Here is a 17383-nt window from a genome sequence, read left to right as displayed (position 1 = left end):
GTCCTTAAAGGGACCAATGGAGGCCGCTCAAAAAACAGCCCAGGAAACTTTTAATTTTATCTTGTGGTCCTCCAAAAAACTCTGGCTGACTGCTGACCCATCTAAGCCGCCCTCCCAGGGACTGATCCTCCATAAACCCATCCTGGACTGGCGTAGCATGGGAGCCGGCCAATTTCCCACTTTCCCAGAACTGGTGAGCTGCAGAGGGCGGTTTGCCTAGCGCCCGCAGCTCTCGGGCATGATAATGAGGCTTGGGCCTCACACAGTCACAAATGGGAGGACGGAGCAGCCACTCCGATGACTTCACACCAATTATGGGCCCTATTTTAAAATTGCCCCCAATGAGTGAAAATTTCAGTGCTCGTGTCCCACTGATGCTAATCTCCACACTCTGCTGCATTTTGCACTCTACTGGTCTCTTGCGGCTCAACATTCAGGCATGTTTGCAGCAGATTTCTGAAACAGGTAAGAGCATTTAAATTAATTAAAATTGATGGACAGAAAATCACAGGCTGCATACTTCCGATTTCCAGAGATGCGATTCCTACGAGTGATACTACTCTCTGGGAACACCAAATCATGGAATTGCTCTAATAATGTCTAGAGGAGGAAAAGGCCATTCAGCCCATCAATCCTGCTGCATCCAGAGATCATGCATGATTATTCTCATTGCCATCCCCTCCACATTATCACCTGCTAATCCCCTACTTTCAGGAACATGAAGTTCCTTCTCATACGTCCCTGAAAATAGAAGTCAAGCAGTGCTATTATCAGTTCTGTAATCTTCAATTCCTTCCATGAAAACCTCTGTTTGATCACCAAGCCACATCTTTTCCAAAGATAACAAGTTAAATTCCTGATACCCTGAATCACCGTCTTTGGAATTCTCAAGCAATACTACCTTTTCACTAGAGCACATATTACTCCTGAAGGGGTCTGCCAATAGCTAAAACAGCAACAACCTCTTTTGATTTGTGCTCTATTCCTCTGCTAATGCAATCCTGAACCTTTTTTTGCTTTTTTCACAGTAGCTAAGCTGTGACAGACTTGACAGTTTTGTAGAATTATCCACAGTGAAGATCTGGAGAGGATATTACCATTAAGTGGTGCACTACTGGTTTACTTTCATTGTAAATGGCCCGTAATTCACAAGCTGGCAATGAATGACTGTATCATGAAGCCCTTCTCCTGAGTGAATTAAACCCAGTCGTACACCACTACTGGTACAATATTAAATTGTTCTATGGACTGCAAGCTTTAAACATAGGAAATAAAATTCTGGCAAAAGTTTACATTTTTAAGTGTTGAACTTTGAGCAGACTTGTTTATCAAGTCTCTGGGGATTTTGCTTTCATCCATTCATTTGGTACTTGTTCTCCTTCACATCACTGGACCACTGCATGCTATATCAGTGTTTAATATTTTGAAGAGCTTATAATGTCAGGTAATGTTTTATTCAGATTCAGAGCTAAACATTTAGAAACACAAAAGTTTACAGCACAGAAGGAGGCTATTCGGCCCATCGTGTCTATGCAGCTCTTTTCTTGGAGCATGCAAAACCACTCAATTGCCCCATTCTGTCCCAAAAGTCCTATATCTTCCTCTGCTTCAAATATTTAACCAATTTTTCATTAAACAATGCAGTGGTTTCTGCCTCAACCGATCCCTGTGGCAAAGCATTCCATGCTGCAACAAAAAGCATTCCATGCTGCAACAACCCTCTGCGTAAAGACATCTCTCCTAACCTCTGCCCTCACACTGTTAGTCATAATTTTATATTGATGAACCACTCACCGACTCCCCAACCAGAGGAAATAGTCTTTCCCTGTTCACTCCAGCAAAACCTTTCAGAATTTTAAAAATCTCTATTAAATCTCCTCCTCACTGCAATTATTTATGTTCAGGCCTGGTCAATGTGGAGTAGAAAGGGCTCAATTAGTGAATGCACAGCCCAGTCCAGGAGACCAGGATAGCCCCAGGTTCAATTCTAGCTGTGTTCCAAAATTAAAAGCTAGAGTTAACTAGAACATTCTATAGCTAAAATAATACTTAATTAACCTGGTAACATGTTTTATATCAAGACAGACATCTGGAGGGTAAAATTCAACTTCGGCAGGGGCACAAAATGGGCAGTAGCGAATCAGCCGCCTGCTATACACCCCGCCCGATTCTCCTTTCCATTCCCTCCCCCCCCCCATCGAAGTTGAATTTTATCCCCCCCCCGCAGTCCTCACTTGTTGCTCTACTTATCTCATGGTATTCCACTCATTACAATATTATTTCAATAACAGATTGTCAGCCCTAACGTTCTACAGCCTAGTTATGTTAAGTATATTTGGTAAATGAATAGAAATGATAGACAAAATACTGGAAAAAATGGCTGTAGTCTTCATCGATGAATTAGTTAGCAGCACTTGAGATCATAAGAACATAAGAACATAAGAATTATTATATATATAAATGGTTTTTAAAAATCCCGTGATGCTTCTTCGGTGATGAACAATTCATTTTAGCTACATTGCATCACAGTGTTGTTTCCCGGATAGGTCAGTGATCTATTCAAAGAATTGTGACTAAGGTTCCATTGTGCCTGAGGAATGCTCAAGACAAGGTCATTCACCATGTTGGGGATAAATGCTTCAGGGTGATATGTGGCCTTTTCTGTAAGTGTTTGTGCAACAAAATGTTCAAAACAGTCCTCAAACAGTCTACACATAGATTTAACCATTTGAAGTCCAAAGTATCTACTTAATGTCTGGTTAAAAAAAAAGTCTGATTTAGAATCTTTGAACCCCAAATTAGGCAGTCTGGAGTCTGCCAGAACGTACACAAGCTACACCTCTGCCCATTCCTACAGGGCCTTTGAAATACGGGGCGGGGCCAGGTGCGAGGATCCCCTAAGTCAGGAGTTCCAACTCCTAGGCCCTCATTCAGGACCCAGTGTACCATTAGCACAGGTGTGCCTGGGTTCACCAGGACTCTGTAAACTTCAGCAGTATCAGAGGCAGAGTTCCATGCCGGCACAATCCCAGCCATACTGCCAGGGTCGCGACCCCTGGATTTTCTAGGCCCTTGTTTGTACAGTGATATTTTACATTACAGAAGACAATTTGGGAATGTGTCGCTGTTTATCATACAACCTGAACAGAATTGATAATTAGTCGACATGTGAAATTACTATCCACACTTTGATCAGTTTGTGCAGTATTATAAACATGCCCAGCATATTCATTCTTAATATTGCTGTTGGAATTTAAATTCTGTCCCCCGGTGCTTCTGTTTAAAGACTCTGCTGGTATGACTGTCTTTCCAAATTTAAATTCAGTTTCAAAACTGTTAAACCCGGGCATTGGGGGCTAGATTTGTTATACGTTTTGACTTTAAAACTGTAATTGACTTGTCCTTACAGGAGTGTGAACAAGCACACTGATCTAATGTGATGCAACATGAGCTCAAACACATGGGTATATGTCATGTCAAAACAATCACAGATCTGGTAACTCCCTCCACTGCTGCAACATCTGCTCATTCATTATTGCCCCATTCTCATTTTTTTCTATTGTAGAGGCAGGATCCTGCCTCTATCCCTAGTGATTATAGTGCTGGGAAGAGCAGTTCCATTTGAATGAGGCCAGAGAGCAAGCGGTTGTGTCTCACAGCACAGCTTCAAGCACTATCACTATAATCAACAGGGAGAAAAGTCAGCAACAGCTATATGAACATATTATTAATGGGGTTCATCTTTTTTCTGTTTTTAAAACAAATTATCTAAGTTAACTTTCTACTGTCGCCACTACCTGATATAGCCACTAGTTGGCATTTAGATCTAGCAATCAGGGGTTGTTGCAAGGAGTGTTATCACTACACCTATTTAGCGTATTGATGTCAATGGTCCGTAGGAAGAAAAAGCTTAAGCAATATGTTTTTTAACATTGTGCTGATATGCTTCTTCTGTGATACTCTCAATTTGTCACCTCAATGCAATGGACACCATAAATAACAGACCTCCAACCATCAGTACTTCACCCTAGTTGTTGTGCAGCTCAAAATATGCTCTCCAGACACATCCCATGTTGGGAATAATATTAACATTTTCTTTCACCATCGCCCTTTATTGATTATCACTGAGGAAGTGATCATGTTCACTGATTGCTGTGTTCAGATTTTTTAAATACTTTGCAAACATAATACTGTGGTAGTCAAAAGCTTATAGATGTTTTAGTACTGCCATTATTTGTAGTCCCAATCTTATGATGATCTTCATTGGTTTCATTTCAATGTAATGTTTGTTTCAGCCCTTAACACAACACGATGTGAAAAACTGCAAAAGGAGAAAGAGGAGCTGGAGAGGAGATTTGAGATCGAGGTACATAGGCTCCACCTGCAACAGAAAGGGGAGATCCAGGTCCTTGAAGAGAGGCTGAAGGCCCATTACAGTGCAGAAAAAGATCGTCTCCTACAGGAACATAGGGAACACCTCAAGAAAATCCAATCTCAGCACAAGGAACAGGTCCATGTCAATAACTTATTTTATAATGTATTTAACTTAAAGGGTAATGGGACTGAAAATACACAGCCTTCCAGTGCACTCCCACCATAAGTCTGATGGTACTGTGGCTGAAGAGCTGCCAATTAGGCCGGGACCTGGTTATGCCGGATCCCCACCTTTTCCGACAGTTTCCACAGTGCTTTGTTGGGACCTGATCTTCTGACCGCCCCAAACAAAGTCAACGGCATAAGGAGAGGCATGACCAAGGGAGAGGACTCCAAGGCTGGGAGTATCTTTCTGCCCGGCTGACCAGAATAGTGGTGGGTCAGTCCGCCAAGTGCAAGCAAGCGCCCAATATCCCCAGCCTGGGGTTCCGGGCCTGGGCTGTAGCTTGGACCTCAAAAGATTGGAAGATTGTCACTTTTTCTTTCATTATTTTTCAGCCCTAGGACAAACCTCAAGTCACTTTTCTAGGAGGACCCTAGAAAGTACCTGTTTGTAACTCTACCCCCTCCCTCACCACCAAGATAGACAGGATTCTCAGCCTTCCCCTTCTGGGTGATGTGGGCTCCCATACAGTTTATTTAAATTAGGTGACCTGCCTCTGACCCCACATACTTTGGCAAGGTCACAGGTGGGCACATCCTGGCACTTACACCTGGATGGATGGCCTGCTCATTTTCAGGCCTATTGTCTTTAGAGGTTCTAATAAGCAATGTGGCTTACAGTACTATGTTTTCACAGCAAGAACCGGGACTTAATCCAGCCTAGACTAATAGTGTGTTTTCCTTTTCCCGATGCCTATTAAGTATTCTATGTATAATTACTTTGGATCGCTTGAACCAGGGTCCAAGGAAATGTTAGGTTCATGTCACAGTATTATCCATACTTTGACACTAATTGACCAGCCTCATTGAGGATGGCCACTGTAAGAACATCAAATTCATGCAGTAAAAGCTGTTCTTCTGAGGGTAGAGCTAAAGCATGTTGTTGAGGAGAGTAGACGAAGATGGTGCACAATATGGAATGTGTTACCAAGTTTATTTCTTGTATGAAGGAAACGTAATAGCTCCGAGACATGAATGAATTCTGAAGAAATTCCGCACAAGTGAAATAAATTAGGTAATTCATTGCCACGTTCTTCTTTTACATAGAATGACATAAAATGTACAGCACAGAAACAGGTCATTCGGCCCAACAGGTCTATGCCAGTGTTTATACTCCACACAAGCCTCCTCCCTCCCTAGTTCATTTAACTATATCAGCATATCCTTCTACTTCTTTTTCCTTCATGTGTTTATCTAGCTTCCCCTTAAATGCATCTATGCCAGTCGCCTCAACTACTCCTTGTGATAGCGAGTTCCACATTCTGACCACTCTCTGGGTAAAGAAGTTTCTCCTGAATTTCCTATTGGATTTATTAGTGACTATCGTTTATTTATGGCCCCTAGTTCTGGTCTTCCCCACAAGTGGAAACATCTTCTCTACATCTACCCTATCAAACCCTTTCATAATCTTAAAGACCTCGATCAGGTCACTCCTCAGTCTTCTCTTTTCTGGAGGAAAGAGCCCCAGCCTGCTCAATCTTTCCTGCTAGGTATAACCTCTCAGTTCTGGTATCACCCTCGTAATGGTAGCTTAAAATTTAAATGATACACCAATTGTGTACTCAGTTTATACAAAAAGGTGATTTTGATCAAATAAATTTATTTATTTATATTTTTAGTATTTTCTACTATTAAGTCACAGCAGGCTGCCATCTTGAAACCTCCATGCTAAAGATGGAGTATAAATTCATGAAGTTCTTTTAGCCCCAAATATTACTACTTTTCCTTTTCTGTTATAGTGCCAAGATAGCATCTGAGTTCCCTTTTGAAAAATGCATTAGAAAATTAAGAAAAAATAGAACATTTATATGGATTTGAATGTGTTTTTATCTATAATCATAATTGTAGTAAACAGTGAGGAGGATAGTCACAGACACCAGGAGGCCATAGACAGACTGGTGAAATGGGCAGACACATGGCAGATGAAATTTAACACAGGGAAGTATGAAGTGATTCATTTTGGTCGGAAGAATGAGGAGAGGCAATATAAACTAAATGGTACAAAATTAAGGGGGCAGCAGGAACAGAGAGACCCAGGGGTGTACGTACACAAATCTTTGAAGGTGGCAAGACAAGTTGAGAAGGCTGTTAAAAAAGCATATGGGATCCTGGGCTTTATTAATAGAGGCAGAGTACAAAAGCAAGGAAGTTATGCTAAACCTTTATAAAACACTGGTTAGGACCCAGCTGGAGTATTGTGGCCAATTCTGAGCACCACATTTTAGGAAGGATGTCAAGGCCTTAGAGAGGGTGCAGAGGAAATTTACTAGAATGGTACCAGGGATGAAAGACTTCAGTTATGTGGAGAGACTAGTGAAACTGGGATTGTTCTTCTTAGAGCAGAGGAGGTTATGGGGAGATTTGATAGAGGTTTAAAATCATGAAGGGTTTTGATAGAATAAATAAGGAGAAACTGTTTCCCGAGGCAGAAGGATTGGTAACAGAGGACACAGATTTAAGGTAATCGACACAAGAACCAGAGGTGACATAAGCAAAAAGTTTTACGCAACGAGTTGTTATGATCTGGAATGCACTGCCTGAAAGGGTGGTAGAAACAGTTTCAATAATAACTTTCAATGGGGAATTGGATAAATACTTGAAGGGGGGGAAATTTGCAGGACTATGGGGAAAGAACAGGGGAGTGGGACTAATTGGATAGCTCTTTCAAAGAGCTGGCACAAACAAGATGGGCTGAATGGCTTCCTTCTGTGCTGCATCATTGTATGATTCTATAAGAAAGTCGAATTGTGAAACAACTTTCTTTTTCTTGTTCGCACCAAGATGAGAGATATAAGCACTTCCCTATTTGACATACACAATGTCTGTGGAAAAAGTTCCCAAGCCAGTTATAGCACAGGCTAGATGTAGAGTAAATCTCCCTGTCTTCTACCCCAACAATGTGCTGTAGCCTTAGTCTCAGATACAGACAGCCATTCCATCACCATAACATTTCAATTTCTCACATCATTCTTATGGTCTCCCTGACTGACATTGCCATTTCGTGCCAAATTAGTTTTGTGCGATGGCTCGTCGCCGTTTTTAAACAGCTAGTGAAGAAACGAGACTTTCATCTCATCAGTCTGGGCTATATTGAAGCCCAGGTGCTAGAGTTGAAATGAGTCTGCTAACCTACTACACCACATAATTCCACCAACAAATTTTTCAATATTTCTTTGTTTCTAAACTATCAAAACCATCATTTGTGATAGAGTTGCAATCATAATATTTTTATCACAATTGATGTATCATTAAATTTTCATGTTGTGACATCTCCAATTGTACATTTGCAGCTTTAGATGTTTAGCACATTATACAGGAAATTTTGTCACTTTAATGTTCCAATATGAACTGTTTCTATATCCATAGTCCAAATTTGTTTAAAAAGATTTACAGATAACAGATTGTAAATGTAGGAGGAATTGCTTGTTGAGAAAAAGCTGTTGAGATTGTCACAAATTGTGACTTCAGAGGGGAATTGTTCTACAGCTGTTTTCTTCTTGTGTTTTATCAGATGGAAGATATATCAGCCAACCATAGCAGTACAATCACTGAAATAGAGAACAATCACACTGTCACAATAACTATTCTTCAAGACGAGCATGAAAAGAAACTTGAAGGTACTACGTAGGATTAATATAAAGAAAATTGCTGCGTGACATATTGCTGAAAGCACTGACTGAAGATAATAGTTTTCAAAAATGTACATGAGAAGCTCTGAGAACTTTACAGTAAGTAATTGTTGAAGAGATCATTAATGAGACCAGTTGTAAAGAAGTCCAGCATTCTGCAAGTAATATTTTACATCACTGTTACCCCTACTCTTCTTCCCGATCTTTTTATGCTTCACTCCTTGATAAAATGCTGTATAGTTTGTTTGATTTAATTTTTGCAACAGGTTTGTTGGGTGATTCTGTGAATGTCTGAAATACTTGTACATATTGCTTTTTTATCTTCAAACTCAATTAAGTATGTACTTTTCCTTCCAAATTTTCTCCTCCAAAGATTTGACAGGTGCCTCTCTGGAACCTTACTCCTAACGGTCAGTCTTTTGCAGACCATTTGGTTTGAGGGCATCACAACTGAACCTGCTCCTATCTACGGTGTTTTTTTGCCTTTTTTGCCCAAGGGAATTGAGGCTAAATGTAGGAGCCCACCCACCACTGCCTTGGCTGAGATCAGCAAACTCAGTACAGACCTAGAAACAAACCAATGATCTTCTGGTTTGTAAGGCTTAGTGCTCTACCAGATGGTGACATTATCCAATATACCATCAGGAAAAATGCAAAGCAGAATGTTAAAAGTGAGATATTGAGCAGCACTCAGACTAATGTTAAGTATATATTGATGTATTGGTGATTTATGTTGGAAAAACACTAATGATTAGCTATTCTAGGGTAGGTAATGGATAACCCATCAATACCTTGATAGCTGGGAAATACCATTGGATTTGCTTGTGTCAGCATCAGTCAAGAAAGGGCTGTTATTTTTGTTTATTAGGGAGCGGATTTTCATATATAGTGCAGATCAGGCAGACGGTGGGCAGAGGGATCGGACTACTGCCTGATGGCACCAGCGAGAGGCTTGAGCCAGTGTCATGGTCGGGCCTCATCTTAATTTGATCGACGAGCTGCCAGTGCTCAATGAGCATTAGCAGGTGGCTTGCCAATTTGTGGGGGGGGTGGGGGCAGCAGGAAATCTTGTGTCTCCGCCACAGAGCTAAGCCAGAAGTACGTGTTTGGGGTGGGGTGGGGGGTGCAGAGTGGCAGAGGCAATCCCATTCATGCTGCTCCTGACCCTATGAGAACCTGTGCCACAGGTTTCCTTGGGAGCATTTTGGAACGGCCTGCAGTGGTTCCTTTAAGGACTGCGGGTTCGCTCAACACTCATTTCCACTGGGTGGATTGCACAGAGCACAAGCTCCGCCCAGTGGAACACCAAAATTGCATCGGAGGCCTACAAAAGACATCGGACCCTGATTTAAACATTTTTAAAGGGCACCCTCTTGTTTCGGGCTGGAGCACTGGCCTCCCATAAGAGCATAAGAAATAGGAGCAGGAGTAGGCCATAAGGCCCCTCCAGCCTGCTCTGCCATTCAATAAGATTATGGCTGATTTTCTGCCTCAACTCCACTTTCCAGCCTGATCCCCATGTCCCTTGATTCCCCAAGAGTCCAAAAATCTATCTATCTCAGCCTTGAACATATTCAGTGTCTCAGCATCCACAGCCCTCTGGGGTAGAGAATTCCAAAGATTCACAACCCTCTGCGTGATGAAATTCCTCCTCTTCCCATCCTTAAATGGCCGACCCCATATCCTGAGACTACGCCCCCTAGTTCCAGACACTCCAGCCAGGGAAAACAACCTCTCAGCATCTACCCTGTCAAGCCCCCTCAGAATCTTATATGTTTCAATGAGAGCACCTCTCATTCTTCTAAACTCCAGAAAGTATAGGCCCATTCTACTCAACCTCTCCTCATAGAGCCACCCTCTCATCCCAGGAATGAATCTGGTGAACCTTTGTTGCACCTCTAAGGCAAGTACATCCTTCCTTGGATAAGGAGACCAAAACTGTATACAGTACTCCAGGTGTGGTCTCACCAAAGCCCTGAACAATTGTAGTAAGACTTCCTTACTTTTGTACTCCAACCTCCTTGCAATAAAGGCCAACATGCCATTTGCCTTCCTAATTGCTTGCTGTACCTGTATGCTAACTTTTTGTGTTTCTTGTTCGAGGACACCCAAATCCCTCTGAGCACCAACATTTAATAATTTCTCACCATTTAAAAAAATCCTGTTTTTCTATTCTTCCTACCAAAGTGAATAACCTCACATTTCCCCACATTATACTCCACCTGCCACCTTCTTGCCCACTCACTTAACCTGCCTATATCCCTTTGCAGACTCTTTGTGTTCTCCTCACAGATTACTTTCCCATCTACCTTTGTATCATCAGCAAACTTGGATACATTACACTCAGTCCTTCATCTAAGTCATTAATATAGATTGTAAATAGCTGGCTGCCAGAGGCCTGCTCGAAAATCAAGTTGGGCGGGCCCTTGGCAGCCAGCACGTGGCAGGGTTCTAAAAATTAATCTGTACTGCCCCTTTTTTTCAGCATGAACAGGCAGTAAGCAAACAAATATCGCTCCCTTAGTGTCAGGAGTGATTTTTTTCTGTTTCGATACACTTTCCAACACTCTAAGGTTTTTGACATAATTTGAAATTTGAACACCCATAGAAACTGTCTCTGATTGGCAGTACTAGGAAATGGATCTCTGCCACTTTTAGTAACTGTTCCACTTGACAGTTACAGTCATGTTAATTTAGTGTCAAATTATGAATTTTTCTTTGTTCCCAAGTCTTAGCGGTAGGGAACTTTTTTTGGACAAAAGTACATTATCCCTCAAAAAGGCATTGATGCATTGGAGAAGGTTCAGAAAATGGCAGGGAAGATGATTCTGGAACTTAAAACTTAAAAGTTATGAGGAAGGTTCACCAACTGAATTTGTGCTCATTGGAGAACAGAAGATTGAGAAGAATCATAACATTCAACTGCTGAAAGATATATAAATGTTAGTAGGCCAGTTAACTTGATCTCAAACCAGTTATTATGTGCAGTCTGGCTCTCATCCCTGCTTTAAGGGGATTTGACCTTTTCAAAACCATTTATTCAGCAAAATTTCACTTGCAGCACTTTTTCTTTCTTTTCAGAATTAAAAGCCATCCATGAATTCGAGAGAATGACATTAGAAGATGATTTTGAAAAACTAAGGCTTTCTCTTCAGGTTTGTACCATATAGGCACACTATGGTTTAAGGTGCTAACAATTAATCAGGGACTGTCTTTCCGAAAAAGCATTTTGCAAATCTTCTCTCATATGTTTACAATCACACAACTCTATGATGGAAATGGTGCCATTTCGTCATTTGTGTGTGATATTGTGACAAGTATGACTCATGGTTCTTTTCCTTCCTGAAACATTTTTTTTCCTGAAGACAGGGACCCTTTGAAAGCACCAGATGTGTAGGGCAGATGATGAGACTCCATTGTCCTTTCTTGCAGATTTGTAGAATGCAAGCTCGTGCCCACGAATCCTCGCACAGTGAGTTCCTTATCCTAGCACTGCCATCTACAATGGTCAGTGGTGAGGCGGGAAGGGGTGGGGGAGGGGAGAACAAAATTTAGAGAATGAGTCACCCGGGTCATACTTACACACTTCCTAGTGCTTGGTTCAAGAATGGCATTGTTAAAAGTGCTAGAGCGGGTTGTTTGCTCCCAATCTCAGCCAGAGTATGATGCTCAGCTGAGGAAAAACTATAAGAAGGAAACAGAGTAAATGGAAGAATTAGTTACCTTTCATCATGATGAAGGTTCTCTATAGCCCCTTTTTTGTGAGAATGGCAAAATCATGGTTCAGCCTGCAGTCGACACACACCAGCAACTAAGAGGGCTGGCCTATCTGAATTCTGCAACTTTATTTTCCCCCTAATTTGAATAGGCTCTTGGCACATGAAAAACATACCCAAAAGAGGAGAGCAAAATCTGGCAAGGCAGCCACTCTTAAAGGGCTGCAGCTCATCATTAAAGGGGATATTGTGGTGGTAGTAGTGACAGAGAAGCTGAGTAATTCTTAAAAATAGGACAAATGAAATGTGGACAAAACTGCGTCTTTTGATGTTGAAGAGTTGGAGGTCCTGCGGAGGTTCAGGTGAAGGAGGGCAGCCCTAAGTGGGGCTGAAAGCCACTCTCCAGTAAAAACTCAGGTGCAACCTGCATGGAAGGAGGTCTCCAACCAAGTTAATGCAGGCATCCAGGTGTCTCATACATGGCCCTAAATGAGACTATTAAAAGAAAGAAGAATTTACCTTCAGGATCTCCTTTGGCCGGGCTGCTTGCCAATAATGGTCAGAGCCTGCACGGCACACACTCCGGCCAGTTCAGTCCAAAAATGGCATTCGGGGTCCTATTGACATCATAGAAGCCGGGTTGCCATTTTAAAAGGGCAGGTTGCCTAGCAGTAGGCCCCAGTGAACATTGCCGCGGCCACAACGACGTCGGCATCGGGCCGGTAGGACATTAACCACCATTTTCGGGGCACTACCATCCCATTTGCACTAGGCAGAAGAGCTGAAAATTCAGCTTATGGCCTCGGAGCAAGGTCTGAATCATTGTCAGTTTTGAAAACAGTTCTGTACTTTGAACTCTTCGAATGCACTTAGGTTCCTGTACGTATATGTCTTTATGTATGTGGAAATGTTTTCTGATGTTTGTTAAAGGCATATCTTATACATGTGAGACAGAGGCTAGCAACTAGAATTGAAATTCATGAGCCAAAATGAGTTTAAACCAGGCCACTGATCTGAGAGATATTCATCAGAACTTTCAACTTCAACGAGGACATAACATGGGTGTTAGCAGATCGGCCGTCTGTTATACACCCCTCCCAATTTTTCTTACCATTTGTTGGGGTGTATAACTGGTGGCTGATCTGCTAACGCCCATTTTATGTCAGCACTAAAATTGAAAGTTCAGCCCATTCAGTCTGCCTCATTCCGCAAAAATTGGGTAGGCTCCGTTATAAGTGCCCAATCCTCCCTGCCTGATTTTCCTCTCTGCACGCCACCTGGGCTATACTTTATGCCCAGGTAGTACAGATGAAAATCTACCCCATCGGATCTAATTGCAAAAGCATAACCTGCTTTAATTTGCAGTGGGGGTGGAAGCAGGAGACAGCTAAGGGCCAGCTATGCTTGTAACGAAATAATTTCCAGAATTTATCAGGCTGTATATGCTGTGAAGTCTGTGACTATCTCTGAAACCTTTTTAATACGGTAAATTTGCAAAGATAACATTTTGATTTTTGTTTCTGCATTCAAGGATCAAGTTGACACGTTAACGTTTCAGAATCGTTCACTGAAGGACAAAGCAAAACGATTTGAAGAGGCCTTAAGAAGAAGTACAGACGAGCAAGTTGAGGTATACAGTGTCGGAAATGTGTGTTTGTCATAACTGAGAAATGGATGAAGGGATTGATATTCTTTATTTTAATTTTCCATTTTTCTCTCCATGTCACACACCAGTTGTAACCATGACAGCAGATGTGTAACTTTATGTGTAGTATCCATAATTTTGCTCATTTATCTCTCAGGCTAACACCTGGACCTAAAAATTTGATTGCACTGCGCTCATTTTTTTGGCAAAAAATAGGCACTGCAGAACCCAATATGGCATGTGCTTAGTACACCGCACAGCATATTGGTTAGGGCACTCTGGAGTTGTCCAGGGTGAAACTGGCGTTAGGCCCATTGCTTATGCAAATCGGGGGCCTAATGCCTGTTTCAGGCCCCATTGTGAAATTGGATTGCTCAGGTGCACAGCTGCCAAACTAACGATCCTTAAAGGGATTGGCGCATCGCAGCTCGCTGGTAAAGTACAAATGAGGCCAGTGGCGAAATTTGCCGTAGTCCTGCCGCCGGCCTCTTTAGCCACGTGCAGCGTGCGCTGCCCCCAAATTGTGGCCCACTATGGGTGCGGTCCAATTTCTAAGCCCTGGACTCCAAACATTACTTAATCGCAGTGGCACAGCACACATTGAGAACTCAACAGATTGAAGCTGTATCCCATTACTCAGTGATACTGGGTGGGATTAACATCTAATAGACATAGATAAGCCTGTAAGTTCTGATGGACAGGAACTGTCCTGCTGGCATAAGCATGCGAGAGAGAACTAGAACATTTTCCACCAGTTTAAATCTTGCACAAAATGTGCAAGAGCTTCACTGCAATGGCATAATGCAAGTTAGTGAGATTTACTATGCAGCTGTCCATATTCTGAGTTTTAGTCAGAAGTCCCACCCAGTATAAGGTCTGCCCATTCAAAGTGGGGAAAGGAGCCCTTAAAGATATAAGGGCACTTTTTTCAATGGCAATATTTTATTAAGTATATAAATTGCTTTAAATGCACCTTTACCACAGGTTTCATTGCTTAAAGATGAGGAGAATAAAATAAGGTATACTATGAAGATCAGGTAGCACCAGAGTCATTATGCTACCGACCAGATCCACAAGCCCTGCCACATGGACTTGCCAGTGATCAAAGGGATGGACTTCCACAAGTTCCGGGGCAGCACACAACACACAGTTGCACAGCTGTGCTAGGTGCTGTAAGGGCATCCGCCGCAGGATGCCACTGCCAGTAGCATTCAGTCATCTCCTTGCTCAACTGTTATGCCTCCACCTCCTCCCAGGCTAGCATAGAGATCATCTGCAGTTATCTGTAATTTTCCTATTGAAATAACTCAAGGCAAACACTTGCAGCTCTTTTCCTACTGAATAGCAACAGCAGCATGACAAGGCTACCAAATTTCATCACATTATGGATATGCTTGGCTTATTTGGTAGCACTTTCACTTCTAAGTCAGAAGGTTGTGGGTTCCATCTCCATTCCAAGACTTGAGCGTATAATTTAGGCTGACATTTCAGTGCAGTACTGAGGAATGCTACATTGTAGGAGGTGCTGTTTTTTGGATGAGATGTTAAATTGAGGCCCATCTGCCTGTCCAGTGACTTAGGTGGATATTAAAGACCCCATGGCATCATTTGAAGAGGTGATTTCCTGGGGAACCAACCAGGGAACAGGCCATTTTGGATCTGGTAATGGGTAACGAAACAGGATTAATTAATGATCTCAGAGTAAAAGATCCCTTGGGAAGCAGTGATCATAACATGATAGAATTTCACATCCGGTTTGAGAGCGAGGATCTTGGGTCTGAAACTACTGTATTAAACTTAAATATGGGCAATTATAAAGGAATGAGGACAGAATTGGTTGAAGTGGATTGAGTAAACAGATTAGATGGTATGATGGTGGATATGCAGTGGCAAACATTTAAAAAGATATTTTATGACTCGCAACAAAAATATATCCCTGTGAGGAGGAAAGACTCCACAAAAAGGGTGAACCAACCATGGCTAACTAAGGAAGTAAAGGATGGTATCAGGTTAAAAGAAAAAGCATAGAATGTGGCAAAGATTATTGGTAAGCCCGAAGATTGGGAAAACTTTAAAAATCAGGAAAGGATGACTAAAAGAATAATAAAGAAGGAGAAAATAAATTATTAGAGTAAACTAGCAAGAAATATAAAAACTGACAGTAAAAGCTTCTACAAGTATACAAAAAGGAAGAGGGTAACTAAAGTAAACATTAGTCCCTTAGAGGATGAGACTGGGGAAATAATAATGGAAAATGAGGAAATGGCAGAGGAATTGAACAGATATTTTGTATCTGTCTTCACAGTTGAAGACACTAGCAACATACCAATAATATTAGATAATCAAGAGGCAAAGGGGAGGCAGGAACTAAAAACAATCACAATCACTAGAGAAAAAGTACTAGATAAACTAATGGGTCTAAAGGCTGACATGTCCCCAGGACCTAATGGCTTGCATCCGAGGGTCTTAAACGAAGTGGCTACAGAGATAGTGGTTGCTTTGGTTGTAATCTTCCAGAATTCACAACCCCTCAGACCAACACCTGCCAGATGGGTGGTGCGTGGACACCCTCGGAGGACGAACAGCATGACCAGCCCCAGCAGCCTCGCAGTCCACGCCGTCCGCCGCAGAGACGTGGAGCCCCCCAACACGGGGTTGTTGCACGCCCACCTGCACAGCAGGAGGGAGGGCTACCGCAGAGAGAGACGCATCGCAGAGGGCACTACCCTCGCCACAGGGTCCACAGACCGAGGCGCAGCTCCCCGGACCTCTCCGAGCAGCAGATTCGCTCGACATGTAGTCGTGGAGATCTGCAGGCTCTTTCATGCCGAGCGGCTCCTGGCTGGCCCCAGCACCAACTGCTTACCTGTCGCTGTCAAAGTCACCACTGCCCTCCACAACTTCTCCTCCGCATCCTTCGAGGGTGCAGCCGGCTACACCTCGGATGTCTCTCAGTCGTCTGCGCGGAAGAGCCCTGCAAATACACCTGCACCTACACTGCAGTAACACGATGGGTGGCATCAGTGGTGGGTCCTCATAGTGATACCCAGGAGCGGGCATTATTGGACACAACAGACAGGATTCGCGGAGACATGGCAGTGGTGGTGCCAATATAATGTGTGCTGTTTGTTGCTCTGAAATTCAATATAGGTAACACCCATGGCAAACCCTCCGACACCCTTGTGCACCCCCTTCATGCTCACGAAACATTTGCCTTACGCTGCCTACTGCACATATGTGATGCATGCCCTGTGGCTGCAGCACAGGTGGTGGCAGGTTGAGTGAGGCTGGCCGTGAGGGAGATGCACGAGAGGGTGAGTATGGGATGGAGCCATGAGATTGTATGAGGATTGGGTCGCGTGTTAGTGGCAGGATGAGTACTGGCGAGGTGAGTAGGTGGAGGTAAGATGAGGATGGGGTTTGAGTGGGTATGAGGGGTGATGTGACCGAGTAGTGTTGGCGGTGCCGAAGGAGATGTGGGGTTGGGGCAGTGTTGTGGCAGATGGAGTGTAGGGGAAAGACTTTGTGTTCTCACTGTGGCTGACCTACTGAGGTCATTGCAGCGCCTCCTGCACTGTATGCAGGTGGGCGATATGTTGGTTGCGCAGGTGACCCCCTCTGCCACCTCGAGCCAGGCCTTCTTGGTGGCAGAGGCTGGCTGCTTCCTCCCGCCCGCCGGGTGGAAGATCTCTGTCTTCGCCCTCCTCCTCACCCCATCTGATGATACCTGGGGTGAGGCATCATTAAACTGGGAGCAGCCTTCCCCCTGGGCTACTCCATGCTGAAATTTGTTCCAT

General features: G+C 43.0%; 1 protein-coding gene across 2 annotated transcripts in view; it reads left to right on the top strand.

Annotated features, from left to right (window-relative positions):
• The window catches only part of LOC137322854 (microtubule-associated tumor suppressor candidate 2-like), a 434152-nt gene that overhangs the window by 400556 nt on the left and 16213 nt on the right, over nt 1–17383 (top strand). For both annotated transcript variants that reach the window (XM_067985994.1, XM_067985995.1), the window contains 4 exons: nt 4296–4510; nt 8108–8213; nt 11307–11380; nt 13473–13571. In XM_067985994.1, the coding sequence (XP_067842095.1) occupies nt 4296–4510; nt 8108–8213; nt 11307–11380; nt 13473–13571 (494 nt within the window). The remainder of the gene's footprint in view (nt 1–4295; nt 4511–8107; nt 8214–11306; nt 11381–13472; nt 13572–17383) is intronic.

The sequence above is a fragment of the Heptranchias perlo genome, chromosome 6, assembly GCF_035084215.1.
Source record: "Heptranchias perlo isolate sHepPer1 chromosome 6, sHepPer1.hap1, whole genome shotgun sequence".
Classification (NCBI taxonomy): domain Eukaryota; kingdom Metazoa; phylum Chordata; class Chondrichthyes; order Hexanchiformes; family Hexanchidae; genus Heptranchias; species Heptranchias perlo.
This window is presented reverse-complemented; position numbering and strand designations above follow the sequence as displayed.